This window comes from Salvelinus namaycush, chromosome 1, assembly GCF_016432855.1.
Source record: "Salvelinus namaycush isolate Seneca chromosome 1, SaNama_1.0, whole genome shotgun sequence".
In the NCBI taxonomy this organism is placed as follows: Eukaryota; Metazoa; Chordata; class Actinopteri; order Salmoniformes; family Salmonidae; genus Salvelinus; species Salvelinus namaycush.
Window position 1 is genome coordinate 17,429,267 of NC_052307.1, and position 18,889 is coordinate 17,448,155.

Consider the following 18,889-nt stretch of genomic DNA (forward strand, 5'->3'; position numbering starts at 1 on the left):
ATCCAGTCAACATGTCCGATTTTTAAAATGTTTTACAGCGAAAACACCACATATATTTATGTTAGCTCACCACCAAATACAAAAAAGGACAGACATTTTTCACAGCACAGGTAGCATGCACAAAGCCAACCTAACTAACCAAGAACCAACCAAACTAACCAAGAAACAACTTCATCAGATGACAGTCTTATAACATGTTATACAATAAATCTATGTTTTGTTCGAAAAATGTGCATATTTGAGGTATAAATCAGTTTTACATTGCAGCTACCATCACAGCTACCGTCAGAAATAGAACCGAAGCAGCCAGAGTAATTAGACACCAACGTCAAATACCTAAATACTCATCATAAAACATTTCTGAAAAATCGATGGTGTACAGCAAATTAAACACAAACATCTTGTGAATCCAGCCAATATTTCCGATTTTTTAAAGTGTTTTACAGCAAACACAATATAGCATTATATTAGCTTACTACAATAGCCTACCACACTACCACATTCATTCATCAAGGCACGTTAGCGATAGCAATAGGCACGCTAGCGATAGGGAATAAACCAGCAAAAGATATTAATTTTCACTAACCTTCATAAACCTTCATCAGATGACAGTCCTATAACATCAGGTTATACATACACTTATGTTTTGTTCGAAAATGTGCATATTTAGAGCTGAAATCAGTGGTTATACATTGTGCTAACGTAGCATCTTTTCCCCACAACGTCCGGATATTTTTCTGACACTTTTTCTGACACACATATTCTGACCAAATAACTATTCATAAACATAACTAAAAAATACATGTTGTATAGGAAATGATAGATACACTAGTTCTTAATGCAATCGCCGTGTTAGAATTCTAAAAATAACTTCATTACGATATGCAGTTTACGTTATGGCGAGAGCATGCCCAAAACCTGGCCGCAAACTACTAGTTCACATGTACGACAGATATATGAAATAGCATCATAAAATGGGTCCTACTTTTGCTGATCTTCCATCAGAATGTTGTACAAGGGGTCCTTTGTCCAGAACAATCGTTGTTTGGTTTTAGAACGGCCTTTTTCCCTCTCGATTTAGCAAGCACACTTGCCAAGTGGCGCGAATCTCTCCATCGTCAACAAACTCAGAGAACGGAACACGGCAAAACTCCCGAAAAAATGTCAATAATCTGATTAAACTATATTGAAAAAACATACTTTACGATGATATTGTCACATGTATCAAATAAAATCAAAGCCGGAGATATTAGTCGTCCATAACGACAGCTTATCAGAAGGCAAATCCAGGTCCCTTCTCGCACTCTCCAGAAAACAGGAAACTGGTGACACGTCATGCCAAGAGCTATTATGCGACCCCAGATCAAGTTACACACTCAATTTCTTCTCTCACTGCTTGTCGACATCTAGTGGAAGACGTATGAAGTGCATCTAAACTAATAAATATCAAGGACTTTAATAGGCAGGCCCTAGAACAGTGCATCGATTTCAGATTTTCCACTTCCTGTCAGGAAGTTTGCTGCAAAAGGAGTTCTGTTTTACTCACAGATATAATTCAAACGGTTTTAGAAACTAGAGAGTGTTTTCTATCCAATAGTAATAATAATATGCATATTGTACGAGCAAGAATTGAGTACGAGGCCGTTTAAATTGGGCACGATTTTCCCCCAAAGTGAAAACAGCGCCCTCTGTCCTCAACAGGTTTTAATCTGGTTTTGCACCAAGTTTGGCGTGGATAATACAGGATCGGTGTGTCCCCCGCGGGACGGTTGAACTACCGTAGGCTAATGTGATTAGCATGAGGTTGTAAGCAACAAGCTTAAATTCTTGTTAATATAACTGCACTGTCCAATTTACAGTAGCTATTACAGTGAAATAATGCCATGCTATTGTTTGAGGAGAGTGCACAATTATGAACTTGAAAATGTATTAATAAACCAATTAGGCACATTTGGGCAGTCTTAATACATTTTGAACAGATATGCAATGGTTCATTGGATCAGTCTAAAACGTTGCACATACACTGCTGCCATCTAGTGGCCAAAATCTAAATTGCAGCTGGGCTAGAATAATACATTATGGCCTTTCTCTTGCATTTCAAAGATGATGGTACAAAAGGAAAATACAAAAAAAAATCATGTTTTTTTTCTTTGTATTATCTTTTACCAGATCTATTGTTCTACACTGCTCAAAAAAATAAAGGGAACACTTAAACAACACAATGTAACTCCAAGTCAATCACACTTCTGTGAAATCAAACTGTCCACTTAGGAAGCAACACTGATTGACAATAAATTTCACATGCTGTTGTGCAAATGGAATAGACAAAAGGTGGAAATTAAAGGCAATTAGCAAGACACCCTCAATAAAGGAGTGATTCTGCAGGTGGTGACCACAGACCACTTCTCAGTTCCTATGCTTCCTGGCTGATGTTTTGGTCACTTTTGAATGCTGGCGGTGCTCTCACTCTAGTGGTAGCATGAGACGGAGTCTACAACCCACACAAGTGGCTCAGGTAGTGCAGCTCATCCAGGATGGCACATCAATGCGAGCTGTGGCAAGAAGGTTTGCTGTGTCTGTCAGCGTAGTGTCCAGAGCATGGAGGCGCTACCAGGAGACAGGCCAGTACATCAGGAGACGTGGAGGAGGCCGTAGGAGGGCAACAACCCAGCAGCAGGACCACTACCTCCGCCTTTGAGCAGGAGGAGCACTGCCAGAGCCTTGCAAAATGACCTCCAGCAGGCCACAAATGTGCATGTGTCTGCTCAAACGGTCAGAAACAGACTCCATGAGGGTGGTATGAGGGCCCGACGTCCACAGGTGGGGGTTGTGCTTACAGCCCAACACCGTGCAGGGCGTTTGGCATTTGCCAGAGAACACCAAGATTGGCAAATTCGCCACTGGCGCCCTGTGCTCTTCACAGATGAAAGCAGGTTCACACTGAGCACATGAGCACATGTGACAGACGTGACAGAGTCTGGAGACGCCGTGGAGAACGTTCTGCTGCCTGCAACATCCTCCAGCATGACCGGTTTGGCGGTGGGTCAGTCATGGTGTGGGGTGGCATTTCTTTGTGGGGCCCCACAGCCCTCCATGTGCTCGCCAGAGGTAGCCTGACTGCCATTAGGTACCGAGATGAGATCCTCAGAGCCCTTGTGAGACCATATGCTGACACATGCACATTTGTGGCCTGCTGGAGGTCATTTTGCAGGGCTCTGGCAGTGCTCCTCCTGCTCAAAGGCGGAGGTAGCGGTCCTGCTGCTGGGTTGTTACCCTCCTACGGCCTCCTCCACGTCTCCTGATGTACTGGCCTGTCTCCTGGTAGCGCCTCCATGCTCTGGACACTACGCTGACAGACACAGCAAACCTTCTTGCCACAGCTCGCATTGATGTGCCATCCTGGATGAGCTGCTCTACCTGAGCCACTTGTGTGGGTTGTAGACTCCGTCTCATGCTACCACTAGAGTGAGAGCACCGCCAGCATTCAAAAGTGACCAAAACATCAGCCAGGAAGCATAGGAACTGAGAAGTGGTCTGTGGTCACCACCTGCAGAATCACTCCTTTATTGGGGGTGTCTTGCTAATTGCCTATAATTTCCACCTTTTGTCTATTCCATTTGCACAACAGCATGTGAAATTTATTGTCAATCAGTGTTGCTTCCTAAGTGGACAGTTTGATTTCACAGAAGTGTGATTGACTTGGAGTTACATTGTGTTGTTTAAGTGTTCCCTTTATTTTTTTGAGCAGTGTATATTCTCCTACATTATTTTCACATTTCCACAAACTTCAAAGTATTTCCATTCAAATGGTATCAAGAATATACATTACCTTGCTTCATGTCCTGAGCTACAGGCAGTTAGATTTGGGTATATAATTTTAGGCAAAATTGAAAAAAAGGGTCCGATCCTGAAGATTCAAAGGTCTTACTCATATTGGCTACAGAGAGCGTGATCGCAGTCATCCGGAACAGCTGATGCTCTCATGCTTGGTTCAGTGTTGCTTGCCTCGAAGTGAGCATAGAAGGCTTAATTGTCTGCGTCACTGGACAGCTCGCGGCTGGGTTTCTCTTTGCAAGCCCTGCCACATCCGACGAGCATCAGAGCAGGTGTAGTAGGATTCGATCTTAGTCCTGTGTTAATGCTTTGCCTGTTTGATGGTTCGTCGGAGGGCGTAATGGGATTTATTATAAGCGTCCGGATTAGTGTCCCGCTCCTTGAAAGCGTCAGCTCTAGCCTTTAGCTCAGTACAGATGTTTCCTGTAATCCATGGCTTCTGGTTGGGATATGTACGTATGGTCACTGTAGAGACGACGTCGTAGATGCATGTATTAATGAAGCCGGTGACTGATGTGGTATACTCCTCAATGGCATCGGATGAATCCCGGAACATATTCCAGTATGTGCTAGCGAGACAGTCCTGTAGCTTAGCATCCGCTTCATCAGACCACTTCTGTGTTGAGCGCATCACTGGTACTTCCTGTTTGAATTTTTGCTTGTACGCAGGAATCAGGAGGATAGAGTTATGATCAGATTTGCCAAATAGAGGGTGAGAGGGAGCTTTGTACACTTCTGTGTGTGTGGAGTAAAGGTGATCTGGAGTTTTGTCTCCCCCTCTGGTTGCACATGTGACATGCTGATAAAAATGAGGTAAAACAGATTTCAGTTTTCCTACATTAAAGTCCCCAGCCACTAAGAGCGCCACCTCTGGATGAGTATTTTCTTGTTTGCTTATGGCCTTATACAGCTCGTTGAGTGCGGTCTTAGTGCCAGCATCGGTTTGTGGTGGATAATAGACAGCTACGAAGAATAGTGTTGTCTACAGCTTATCATGAGGTACTCTCAGGTAAACAAAACCTTGAGACTTTCTTAATATTAGAGCTTGCACACAAGCTGTTGTTGACAAAGACACACCACCCTCCCTGATCTTACCGGAGGCTGCTGTTCTGTCTTGCCGATGCACGGTAAACCCAGCTAACTGTATATTATCCATGTCCTTGTTCAGCCACGACTTGATGAAACAACAGGATATTACAGTTTTTAATGTCCCATTGATAGGATCGTCTCGAACGGAGGTCATCCAGTTTATTCTCTAGTGATTGCATGTTTGCCAGTATAATGGAGGGTAAAGGTGGATTATCCACTCGCCGACGCAGTCTCGCCAGGCATCCGGCTCTACGACCTCTGTAACAACGTCTCCTCTTCATATGAATAACGGGGATTTGGGCCTGGTCCGGGAGGAGCAGTATATCCTTTACTTACGACTCATTAAAGAAAAAAATATTCTCCAGTTCAAGGTGAGAAATCGCTGTTCTGATGTCCAAAAGCTTTTTTCGGTCATAAGAAACGATGGCAGAAGCATTATGTACAAAAAAAGTTCAAAACAGCACCCCAAAAAACACAATTGGTAAGGAGCCTGTATGACAGGTTGTTATATCAGGGTTGAGGGTTTGGTCACACTTTAAACAAACTACAACTTAGAAAGGAATTAAAGAGCATTTATAAAGTCTCCATAAGCACTAAGTTATTGCTTAAAAAATTATTTATAAGCGAAGTCGTACTACATAAAGGGTGATATAAAAGTTCATAACATCTGGTGCTTTGCATATCCCCTTCTCTGGCTGCTCCCTCTCTGGAGGCTGTAAAACGTGGTAACAGCTAATTGCTGCATGCCCTGATTTCTCCAGCTACTCCCTCATTCATGACGGCCCTGTCATCCCTCTCTGGGATGTACTGGCCTTTTTACACACTTCCTGACCACACTAACAGCTAGATGTTTGGTCACAGCCAGAATTTTCATAGAATGAGACAACATAACAGAAGGGTATCTAGTTAGACTTCAATGACCGTTTTTTTCCCGCTGATAAGACAACAAGCTGATGAAGCTAGCAATAGGCCTAATGTTTCTCTCCAGTGTTATAAATATCTATACACTGAGTGTACAAAACAGTAAGAACACCTTACTAATATTGAGTTGCCCCCCCCTTTTGCCATCAGAACAGCCTCAATTCATCGGGGCATGGTCTCGACAAGGTGTTGAAAGCGTTCCACAGGGATGCTGGCACATATTGACTCCAATGCTTCCCACAGTTGTATGAAGTTGGCTGGATGTTCTTCGGGTTCAGTAGTGTGGTCAGGTGCCACAAAGAGGGACTTAGGAAAATTTCAGTTGACTCAGAACAGGGCAGCACGGCTGGCCCTTAAAAGTACACGGAGACCTAACATTAATGACATGCATGTCAATCTTTCATGGCTCAAAGTGGAAGAGAGATTGACTTCATAACTACTTGTTTTTTGAAAGAGGTGTTGACAAGCTGTCACGCCCTGACCTTAGAGAGCCTTTTTATGTATCTATTTGGTTTGGTCAGGGTGTGATTTGGGTGGGCGTTCTATGTTCTTTATTTCTATGTTTTGTATTTCTATGTTTTGGCCGGGTATGGTTCTCAATCAGGGACAGCTGTCATTCGTTGTCTCTGATTGGGAATCATACTTAGGCAGCCTTTTTTCCTTTGGTGTTTGTGGGTAGTTCTCTTTGTTAGTGGTACTATAGCCCTGTTAAGCTTCACGGTCGTTTCTTTGTTTCTTGTTTTGTTGGTGACATTAAAATAAAAGGAATATGTACGCTCACCGCACTGCACCTTGGTCTCCTTCCGATGACGGCCGTGACACAAGCTGAATGTACCGAGCTGTCTGTTTAAAATACTTGCATGCAGCTCGGACACCCATGCATTCCCCACAAGACATGCCACCAGAGGTCTCTTCAAAGTCCCCAAGTCCAGAACAGACTATGGAGACGCACAGTACTACATAGAGCCATGACTACATGGAACTATTCCACATCAGGTAACTGATGCAAGCAGTAGAATCAGATTTAAAAAACAGGAAAAAAATAAATCTTATGGAACAACAGGGACTGTGAAGAGACACAGACACATGGACACACATGCATTGTGATATTGTTGTATAGTGGTATCAAACATTTTTTATTGTAGATATGTAGTAGTGTAATAATGTTATATGATTATATTATATGTACTGTTTTATCTTTTGATTTAATGTAAGTGCTTTATGTTTGGATCCCAGGAAGAGTAGCTGCTGCCTTGTCTTGCCCATTCACCCTATGAATGGCACACATACATAATCCATGTCTTAATTGTCTCAAGGATTAAAAATCCTTCTTTAACCTGTCTCCTCCCCTTCATCTACACTGATTGAAGTGGATTTAACAAGTGACATCAATAAGGAATAATAGCTTTCATCTGGATTCACCTGGTCAGTCTGTCATGGAAAGAGCAGGTATTCTTAATGTTTTGTACACTCAGTGTAGATGCTCTGGATCAGCTGATGCTGTCTTGAATGTAACGTGACTTGTGTTGTTTGTGTTAGCTCGGTGTGACTCTAGTCATGTTTGTTGTGTGACTCTCATACGGATTTTTTAAAGGACATTCCCGATCCGCGGCTTCCAGATCTATGACGGTCCTGTGCGGATCACTCAGAGCACATTCCGAAATTACATCCCGACGAAGGAGCGTTTCACCAGCGCGGTGGGCTTCAACCTAAAGAACACCTGGCAGCTCACACCACGCAACAACCTGTCCAAGCTTAGCTTCCAGCCCCCTGTGAGTAGCCATCACATCACTCCACCTTTCATCCTAGAAGTGCACACTCATTCTCTGACACTCATGCATTGGATTGGTGTAAGCACGGTGTAGGGAGTTTCTGCCATATTCCTTAGACCAGTCCTTTCCTTTTAAATCCACGAGGGGGAGTTTACGAGTGCACACTTCAGGAGAAGTGCCATTGCCTCTTCTCTGTTGTTCTCAAATACTGACGTAATAATGATGTTACAAACAAAAAGTCTGATAAGAATGTGATAATTATATCCGGACTCTGGTCCGGAAGCAAAATTCCTGCAATTCTATCCATTTTGCCATGGGGTTTTGTACTATGTATTTAAATAATATATTCTAATATTTCTACTACTGTACATTGCATTTTAGTTACACTGTTTCTACACACCATTTATGTATTTATATATACTGGATTTTTTACATAGCTCACCCTATATCGTTCTTAGTAGATTAATCTGGTGTATATACATATAGATTGCATTAGTGTTATGTGCTATTTGGATTCATTGGATTCGTTCTGACATTTCAAGATACATTTTTTAAAAAGTATTATTTGTGTATATATTTGACATTTTACTGCATTGTTTGGAACTAGTAACATAAGCATTTATCTTCATCCGCTATAACATCTTCTACACCGTGTACGTGACCAATAAACTTATATTTGATATGATTTGATAAAGGTCACTGACTGAAACATTAGTGTCTATGGAGTTTTCCTTTGCCAAATCAGGCAAAATAACCATCTGAAACTTCCCGTCTGCTTGTTTGCACATTGTCATGATTCCGTTCTGATGGGCCTAGTTTAGTTTTTGTGCCACTTGTGTTTACATTGAAAGCTTTGATTTTGAAGTGCAGGGATCAGACACTGTTTTCCTGCATGCACTCTTTCCCTCTGTCTGTTTCCTTTTTGGCCGTTGGTTCGGTCCTATCTGTTGGAAGAATCTCTGAGTTGGCATTTTACTGGAACCAGTGGTTGGGTGGAGAACCCATGCTGAGAGATAGGGAGAGCGAAGGGGAGGTTCTGGATGAAAGTCATTCTGAATTGGAGAGCCCTCTAGTGTCGGGGATGTGGTGACAAGCTCGACTCAACTTTTCAAGCTTGACTAAACTCAAAATGGCTTTCAAGGACTTTTGTTGAACGCTCATCACTGACACCTGGGTTGAATTCATTAGGAACGTTTTGCTACAGTCTATATTAATGAATACGACCATAATATACATTCAGCTCAACTCTCAAATACTATAGACCTATAAGATCAAAGTTAGGAAACCTGCACACCAAATTGCGCGTCATCACTTTTTAGGCCATACATATCTTTGTAAGTCACTGGTTGTGTTGTCATGTCTGTCTTTTAAAACCTATTGTTTGTGACAGGTGGGTCTGAGGGCATTCTTCGGGCGTCCGGGCCAGTGGTTCGACGAGAATGATCTGGACGGGGATAAGAACTCCATCTTCCATGACGTGGACGGCTCTGTGACGGGCTACAGGGACACGTATGTAGGCAGAGCAGACAACTACCTGATCCGTCACCCTGGCTGTGTCAACATCACCCAGTGGAACGGAGTGGTCTGCAGTGGCACCTACTCTCAGGTACGGATGGGACAGTGGCCCTAATGCCTATCACCAGTGACTTTATTCACTGCTTAGGATATACACTGCATAGAAGTGACCAAACTCTATTGGTCTATTATTTTGTAATGCGTGTCCTCCAGGTGTATATCCAGACCCAGGGAGCTTCCAGCCTCAGTCTGTCCATCAGTAGAGATGACTACCCTGAGGCTCCTCTGGTGCTGAGGGGTATTAACAGCCAGGGGGCGCTGTCCCAGCAGTACCAGCCTATCCTCATGATGAGCAAGAGCTACACCCTGCATTGGAACGGCCCGGCTCCCAGAGAGATTGTCCTTTCCCTCATTAACTTCAACCAGTGAGTGGCACACTGGGACTGATGTGTGTGTGTGTCTTTTAAGGTGGTTGGTCTGGGTGTTTGTCCACATTGAAACTGGTCTTGGTCTCGTTCCGGTCTCGATACACTGGGTCAGGATTTGGGTCAGGAGGTCTCTGGTTTTTCTGCTGTGTGTGCGATAAGAGGATGTGTTTGTCAGTTTGTAAGATAGATCTTTAACCTTCATTGTCACCTGTTGACTCCTCCTTTCTCTCCAGAGGTGACTGGGCGCTGGTGGGTCTCTGCTACCCGTCCGACACCACCTTCCAGGTCATGGCTGACATCAACGACCGCCAGAGTAACATCTTCGATGACATCAGCGACTATGGGCCTGTGTTCTCCCTCGCTGAACTGGAGAAGAGGCTGCTGGAGAGGAAGTATTTCTTTGACCGCAGTGTGGGGTGAGAGTCACTATACCCTAATGTCTCTCTATCCATATGGCTATATCTACTGTACCTCTCTCTCCCTCTAGAATTTTTACTTAGTCTCCTATTGACTTCAATGTATGACTAAGTAACATTTTTAAGTGAACATTTTGCTTAAGTTAGGATTCGCCCCTGTCTGTCTCGCTCTCCTTCATCACTCTCTCTCAATTAACACCGGCCTCTCTCCTCTCCCAGCTTGCTGTGGCTGTATTTGCGGGCGAGGCAGGGGCGCGATGGCCACAGTTACTGCTCGGTTAAGGGCTGCGAGAGAGTGAAGGTGATGGCCAGCACGTCGTCCTCCAAACTGACCTGTAACTGCACGGCCAAGGCCTACCCCAAATACACCAAGACTCCCTCGGCAGTGGTCCCCATGCCCACCCTCAGCACCCAACCATGCAAGGACTGTGGGGCCTCTCAGGTTAGCCTACTAGTCCCCCACACTGTCTTTGTTCCATTAGTATGCAATTCTATTGGAAAAGGAATGAGCTCATGTTGTGTTGTCTAACATAAGAGCCCTGCATTAATCTGTGTGTTTTCTGGTAGCTGGTGTTTTCCAGTGACCCGTGGAACTCCTACCTCCAAACTCAGATCAAATCGCTCAGCAGCAAGGAGCAGCAGACTGGAGACACACAATCCTTTATCACTGTGAGTGCCACAGATTTAAATATAACACAGTATTACATTAGAGAATAGTTTCCCGGTGCCACAGAATCACAGTGTGTATAATGAGTGTTTGCATGTTGTTGGTGTGCTGTTGTTTAACTTTCATCAAACGGCCATTATAAATGTTTATGAATGAAATACTAATCTATTAATAGTATGCACACTATTGATCAATACAAAAGCACCACCCATATTTTGAATCGGTTTGTGGTTGTAGCATGCCAGCTGTATCTCTTACCCACTTTTCTACAACGTCTTCTTCTCTCAGGTGAACAGTGAGACATTCTCCTTCACACAGCCAGGCATCTTCCTGGTCTCTGTTGATGCCTGCTCTGGAAAAGTCACAAATAAGAGCTCTTTCTCCAAAATGGACTCCAAAATGGAGGAGTATCTTAAAACTGGATTACCAAAGAGGTGAGGGGGAAGAATTAGGGCCTTGCTGGTTGGAGTTAGAACTCGATTGGTGGTCTGTTGCAGACCTGGGTTCAAATACCATTTGAAATCTTTCAAATACTTTGAGCATTGCTTTAGTTAACCTGGAGTGCCAGTTGGGTGGGGTTTGCGCTTTTGGCACTTTTCTATTGGTTTCATTGCAACAAGGTGCATTTAAGAGAATTGTAAGAGGTAGCATTTCTTTGTCTGTTAGAAGTTCTATCATTTTGATCAGAGGCATTTGACTTGATGGGGAATTGATGAATCATAATTGCTTATATTTTCTCATGACTAGGTCAATAGTACTTCTGGGAACGCGAGGGCAGCCCGATGGCTTGGTCAGTGTTGCACGATATCTGGTCCCCCTGGGCATGACTAAGGCAGCAGATCTGCAGAGTAAAGGTAGGTGTCACTCAAATGGTTCCCTGTTGCAGGTGCTATTACTGTAGGCCAGGTCTGGTTTTTCTATCCAATTCTCTGTTCCTCGTTATTGTTGTTTTCCTCTTTTCTTCCTGCTGTCTCTCCAACTATGTATTTTCTCTGCAATGTATACTTTTTCTTCTTTCTCTGCTCACCTCATTACAGTATTTTCCACATGACACTTTGTGTTTCTCTCACAGAGAGCCTGGTGTTTTGGGGGTTCCAGGGTGGCTCTGCCCCCCCTCCGTGGGCCTCCATCCTGGTTGGGCAGGGTGAGGAGGGGCTGGGGCTGCAGGAGCGCTACCTCCCCCTGGGCCTGGAGGCCTACGGCTGCACACAGACCAGCACACGTAGAGACCTGGAGCTACTGAGGACCGCCACAGGACCACAATGACAAATGTGAACACAATTTAACCAAAACACAACCAACCAGCAAATGAATGTGAACTGCTGAACTTTTATTTATTATTTTATTGGCAAAGATGTTTAATAATTTGGGGGGTAATTTACTGTGTGTGTGTGTGTGTGTGTTTGCGTGGGTGTGATATATGTGTGTGTGTGTGTTCAATTTGACTGGGAAGTGGGAATCAATGGGGATGGACCCAGAATGGAACTATAAGAGCAAATTAACAAAGTAAGTAACCACATCAAACTTGTGTGGTCTGTCACTTCTATCCAGTTACCCCTGATGGGTTTTTGGTTCAGGCCAGCATTTGACCTGTCTGCTGCTCACCACGTCCATAGACGAAACACATCATTTAGAAGAAGACTGAATTAGCAAATCAAAGGAAAAACTTCTGTCTGTTTCCTCGTTCCTTTTTTCTGCAGCGTGTCCCTGGGGGCATTTTGTTCTGCGACTAGATCTGTTAAGGGCAGCTGTATCTTAATGAAAACATTTTGTATTGGATTCCGTTGAGATTGTTGTATTTCCAACAAACCTTTTTCCCAGGATGTGTCCTTTTTTGTTCCATATTTATTTGATCTCTACACAGTGACACTTTCCCCTAAGGCTGGCTACGCATGCAGCAGAGATGGTTTGTTTCTCGTTTTCTTCTCATTATCTTACCGTTGAAACTGCATTTCCAACTAATTTACCTTTTAGTGTGGTCATGTATGTTGTTTATTATGTATAAATGCCAAAAGTATGTGTTACGGGGGGACATTTTACAAGGTAAATATTGCCTTGAAACGAACACAGACTAGTAGTCCGTACCAAAACCATGGCTTACTGTACCTCTGTGGCCTCAGCAGGTGATTTGAGCAGGGCTCCCCCACTGTGCCGGCGATTAGTGACTTTCTGTATGTGATTGGGTGCATTCATTTTAGCTCGCCCGGTAAAGATTTCACTTTAAGATCTAAGAAATGGTCAAACATTTGCAAACTCCGCCTACCCGGTGCCCTGGACGAGCTAAAATTAATGCAACCATTGTGAGAGAGCCTCTGAAGAGAAGGACCTGCTTTTGAACCACTGTTCTGCTGTAAATAAGATGTTTTTTGTTATGCAAATGCTTTTAAGATGCACACTCCAAATTGAGCACTTTGAATAGGAATGAGTATTGAGGGATGTTGAGAAGCTGTCTGTATACTGTATGAGTGCCTTTCAATTTGCTATGAGTTGTATTTGAAATGTTGAATCACTATACTCATGAGAGTTTATTTCTTTAATCAAACCTTTATATTTGAATTCTCACATCCTCAGTGCTCTTCTGAAATTGCAGAGATGATAACTTTGTGATAAAGTGTCCTGTCATCATTGTCTTGTCATTATTTTAGCTGATGTATTCAACAAAATCAAGGATGCCTCTAGGATGACTTAATGTAATGCACAAAGGAATCAGATTACTGAAATCTCTGATCTAGCCTATGAGACTAATGGGGCAGCTGTATAGTCGACTTGGGTTATAGAGGGCAAGAAAGTTTAGGTAGGGACTTATGCTGTACTTGCTACTTGACAATCTTACCACTTGGGGGCAGGCTTGTTCTAATAGTTAGGAAGTCCTATCTAACCAAAACCATGCCATCAATCTGTAACATGAGTTTTCATGCTACAGATGTAATATGAAACTCCTATGAGAACTGACATAAAGACTTAATGTGGGATCATTCATTGTTCAAAACAGTATTCTGAACCTTTGAATACACATAATATTATTGAAGGTTTCATATTTTAATGATAGTAGGAAAGGAGAGAGGAAGAAACGTGGTAGAGGGGGCTTGAACCCCCTATCGTCAGCGCTACCACTACACCGTTGAAATCAATACTGGATACGTTCACAAGTCAGTCATTTGACTTGCATAAGCGTTACACGTAGAGGCTCTCTGGCTGACCTGGTCATGGCTGCAATTCCATATACTTCATTTGTGATTGATGGGTCCTTTCAAGCATTTATCAGAAGCTCTTAACCAGAGTGACTTACAGTAAGTAGTGAATACATACATTTTTGTACTGGTCCCCTGTGGGAATCGAATCCACCACCCCAAGCTCTATCTACTGAGCCACACAAGAGCTGTGCTAATACTGTGACAGTTAATACAGAGTTGTCTGGGGGACAGGAAGTCCGTGTCCGCTCGTTAGGGGCCCTGCAATGATGCCATCATAGTTTTTTTTAAAGTTTATTTGTATTTTTTATTACTAGGTTTTTTGAATAGGGACAAACAGAGTTCAATCTAGCGCCAAATAGCCTTTTTGACACGTAACACGTAACTCATTCTTAATTTCTGTCCGCCCACGCGCACAGCTACATAATTTATAGTTTAGCGCGAACCTCCGATGTCAGATAAATTTGAGCACTGAATTGTTGGAAGACCAACAACCTCTGTAAAGGTGAAAATATGTAGCTAGACAGCTGTGTACTTACTGTTTATTTTCTCTGTATTATGGCTTTTGAAGTATTGCAGTTCTAACTGTCAAAATGGCCACCAATCACAGAAGCAACACCTAGCTGCTGATTATTCGGTCGTCCATTACAGTTGAGCGCAGGTGTAGGCCAAATCATTTCATAGGCAGGCTAGTAGGTTAAACTGATCTCATTCATTTGTTGTCTAATAACCCTCCTAATCGTGAATATTCTGTTGCTAAGGTTCCAATTAGGCTTTTAAATTCTGTGTGAATGTAATTAGAAGTCAGTTGAAGTCAGAAGTTTACATACACCTTAGCCAAATACATTTAAACTCAGTTTTTCACAATTCCTAACATTTAATCCTAGTTTCAGTTAGGATCACCACTTTATTTTAAAAATGAAATGTCAAAATAATAGAGAATTATTTATTTCAGCTTTTATTTATTTCACATTCCCAGTGGGTCAGAAGTTTACTTACACTCAATTAGTATTTGGTAACATTGCTTTTAAATTGTTTGACTTGGGTCAAATATTTCAGGTAGCCTTCCACAAGCTTCCCACAATAAGTTGGGTGAATTTTGGCCCATTCCTCCTGACAGAGCTGGTGTAACTGAGTCAGGTTTGTAGGCCTCCTTGCTCGCACAAGCTTTTTCAGTTCTACCCACAAATGTTCTATAGGATTGAGTTCTGGGCTTTGTGATGGCCACTGCAATACCTTGACTTTGTTGTCCTTAAGCCATTTTGCCACAACTTTGGAAGTATGCTTGAGGTCATTGTCCATTTGGAAGACCCATTTGCGACCAAGCTTTAACTTCCTGACTGATGTCTTGAGATGTTGCTTCAATATTTCCACATACTTTTCCTCCCTCATGATGCCATCTATTTTGTGAAGAGCACCAGTCCCTCCTGCAGCAAAGCACCACCACAACATGATGCTACCACTCCTGTGCTTCACGGTTGGGATAGTGTTCTGCGGCTTGCAAGCCTCCTCCTTTTTCCTACAAAACATAACGATGGTTATTATGGCTAAACAGTTCTATTTTGTTTCATCAGACCGGAGGAAATTTCTCAAAATTTCCGCATGTGCAGTTGCAAACCGTAGTCTGGCTTTTTTATGGCGGTTTTGGGGCAGTGGCTTCTTTGCTGAGCGGCCTTTCAGGTTATGTAGATATAGGACTCGTTTATTGTGGATATAGATACTTTTGTACCTGTTTCCCCAGCATCTTCACAAGGTCCTTTGCTGTTGTTCTGGGATTGATTTGCACTTTTCGCACCAAAGTACATTCATCTCTAGGAGGCAGAATGCGTCTCCTTCCTGAGCGGTATGACAGCTGCGTGATCCCATGGTGTTTATACTTGCGTACTATTGTTTGTACAGATGAATGTGGTACCTTCAGGTGTTTGGAAATTGCTCACAAGGATGAACCAGACTTGTGGAGGTGTACAATTTTTTTTCCTGAGGTCTTGGCTGATTTCCTTAGATTTTCGCATGATGTCAAGCAAAGAGGCACTGAGTTTGAAGGTAGGTCTTGAAATACATCCACAGGTACACCTCCAATTGACTCAAATGATGTCAATTAGCCTATCAGAAGCTTCTAAAGCCATGACATCATTTTCTGGAATTTTCCAAGCTTTTAATAGGCACAGTCAACTTAGTGTATGTAAACTTCTGACCCACTGGAATTGTGATACAGTGAATTATAAGTGAAATAATCTGTCTGTAACAATTGTTGGAAAAATGACTTGTGTCATGCACAAAGTAGATGTCCTAACTGACTTGCCAAAACTAGTTTGTTAACAAGACATTTGTGAAGTGGTTAAAAAACGAGTTTTAATGACTCCAACCTAAGTGTATGTAAACTTTCCACTTCAACTGTATGTCACGTGCAAGCTTAAGTGTGTGCAGCAGCCCCTGCCCCACAACAACACATTTGCACTGAAGATTATGCCATGTAGTATACTGTAACACATATGCACACACACACACACACACACACACACACACACTCACACAGGCTAGGCCTTTACGTACACTCTTAGAGAAAAGGGTTCCACAACTATTATTCGGTTGTTCCCATAGGAGAACACATTTTTGGTTCCAGCTAGAACCCTTTTTGGTTCCAGGTAGAACTCTTTTGGGTTCCATGTAGAACCCTATGTGGAAAGGGTTCTAAATGGAACTCAAAAGTGTTATACCAGGAACCAAATAGGGTTTTTCAAAGGGTTCAAGTATGGGGAGAGCCGAAGAACCCTTTTCGGTTCTAGATAGCACTTTTTTCTAAGAGTGTACCTTATGAACAACATGAGGTTATCGTTTGTCTTTGCCAGTAAGAAAAGCAACCACATGTTTTATGTTAGACATACACTGATTAATACATTATTTTATTCATAAAAACGACACTATATATACAAAAGTATGTGGACATTAAAATTAGTGGATTCGGCTATTTCAGCCACACCCGTTGCTGAAAGGTGTATAAAATTGAGCACCAGCCATGCAATCTCCATAGACAAACATAGGCAGTAGGATGGCCTTACTGAAGAGCTCAGTGACTTTCAACATGGCACCATCATAGGATGCACCTTTCCAACAAGTAAATTTGTACATTTCTGCCCTGCTAGACTTGCCCCGGTCAACTGTAAGTGCTGTTATTGTGAAGTGGAAATGTCTAGGAGCAACAACGAGTGCACAGAGCGCCACACAAGCGCACAGAACGGGAACATCTATCCTTGGTTTCAACACTCACTACAGAGTTCCAAACTACCTCTGGAAGCAACGTCAGCACAAGAACTGTTCGTCAGGAGCTTCATGAAATGGGTTTCCATGGCCGAGCAGCCATACGCAGTGCGTGTAAAGCTGGTGTAAAGCTTGCCGTCATTGGAAACGCGTTCTCTGGAGTGATGTATCACGTTTCAACATCTGTCAGTCCGACGGACGAATCTGGGTTTGGTGGATTCCAGGAGAACGCTACCTGCCCGAATGCATAGTGCCAACTGTAAAGTTGGGTGTAGGAGGAATAATGGTCTGGGGCTGTTTTTCATGGTTTGGGCTAGGCCCCTTAGTTTCAGTGAAGGGAAATCTTAATGCTACACAATCTAGACTGTGGCAACAGTTTGGGGAAGGCCCTTTCCTGTTTCAGCATGACAATGCCCCTGCACACAAAGCGAGGTCCATGCAGAAATGGTTTGTCCAGATAGGTGTGGAAGAACTTGACTACCCTGCACAGAGCCCTGACCTTAACCCCATCAAACACCTTTGGGATGAATTGGAAAGCCGACTGCGAGCCAGGGCTAATCACCCAACATAAGTGCCCAATCTCACTAATGCTCTTGTGGCTGAATGGAAGCAAGTCCCAGCTGCAATGTTCCAACATCTAGAGGAAAGCCTTCCCAGAAGAGTGGAGGCTGTTATAGCAGCAAATGGCGGACCAACTCCATATTAATGCCCATGATTTTGGAATGAAATGTTCGACGAGCAGCATGTTCGACACTGCTCATGTAGTGTATATTATTCTAATTACCGGTAAACTTCTAGATACCTATTTTACATGAATTTACATCCATTTATTGGACATATCATTCTCCTTTAGACTATCATGGATACACTGATACAGTGGGGCAAAAAAGTATTTAGTCAGCCACCAATTGTGCAAGTTCTCCCACTTAAAAAGATGAGAGAGGCCTGAAATTTTCATCATAGTACACTTCAACTATGACAGACAAAATGAGAAAAAAAAATCCAGAAAATCACATTGTAGGATTTTTTATGAATTTATTTGCAAATTATGGTGGAAAATAAGTATTTGGTCAATAACAAAAGTTTATCTCAATACTTTGTTATATACCCTTTGTTGGCCAGTGTTTCCCAACCCTGGTCCTCAGGTACCCCCAACAGCACCATTTCCTTTGTAGCCCCAGACAAAAATACCTGATTCAACTTGTCAAGGGCTTGATGATTAGTTGACAAGTAGAATCAGGTGTGCTTCTCCAGGGCCACAACAAAAATATATGCTGTTGGGGAAACGCTGTTGTAGGCTGCTAGTAGTGTCTGTATTTGTTGCTAGGTTGTTATGTATGCATACTTGTGAGTGCAACAGGCAGTGTGTTACGAGTTTCCTAGCTGATGTGTGAGGTCCTGAATAATTAAATGGTTCTGACAGCAACACGGGTGCGTTTCCATGGCACCCCCTCACCCGTGGACATGCCACACTGAGGGGTAATGTAAATCTCTTCCCTGCTTAATGTCAGTGGAGGGTTGTTCTCTGGAATAGGGCACAGAATGGCATTATGGCAGTCAGAGAACCTGTTGTAGCCAACCCACACACAGCTTTATAAGTGTGCAATGTTGTAAGACCTGTCATATGGTCAAAGCAGAAATCCTCTCATACCCATTACAGATTAGGCTAAATAAACAACTATAAAACAGTGATGTCATGAATCTCAAGATTGATTCTTCAGGAAGTATATCTGCACGGAGCAAAATGGAACATCAAATTCACACAGCCATTAACCTTTTACTGCAGTGGGTTAAATCA

The 18,889-nt window shown here is 42.8% G+C and overlaps 1 protein-coding gene across 1 annotated transcript in view; it reads left to right on the top strand.

Annotated features, from left to right (window-relative positions):
• Window positions 1-13,261, top strand: part of LOC120053123 (cell surface hyaluronidase-like) — a 42,998-nt gene extending 29,737 nt beyond the window's left edge. The window contains exons 16-24 of the mRNA XM_039000338.1: window positions 7,439-7,616; window positions 9,007-9,222; window positions 9,345-9,556; window positions 9,793-9,975; window positions 10,195-10,417; window positions 10,543-10,644; window positions 10,931-11,076; window positions 11,390-11,496; window positions 11,715-13,261. Of these exons, the coding sequence (XP_038856266.1) occupies window positions 7,439-7,616; window positions 9,007-9,222; window positions 9,345-9,556; window positions 9,793-9,975; window positions 10,195-10,417; window positions 10,543-10,644; window positions 10,931-11,076; window positions 11,390-11,496; window positions 11,715-11,908 (1,561 nt within the window). The 3' untranslated portion in view covers window positions 11,909-13,261. The remainder of the gene's footprint in view (window positions 1-7,438; window positions 7,617-9,006; window positions 9,223-9,344; window positions 9,557-9,792; window positions 9,976-10,194; window positions 10,418-10,542; window positions 10,645-10,930; window positions 11,077-11,389; window positions 11,497-11,714) is intronic.
• The last annotated feature ends 5,628 nt before the right edge of the window (window positions 13,262-18,889 follow it).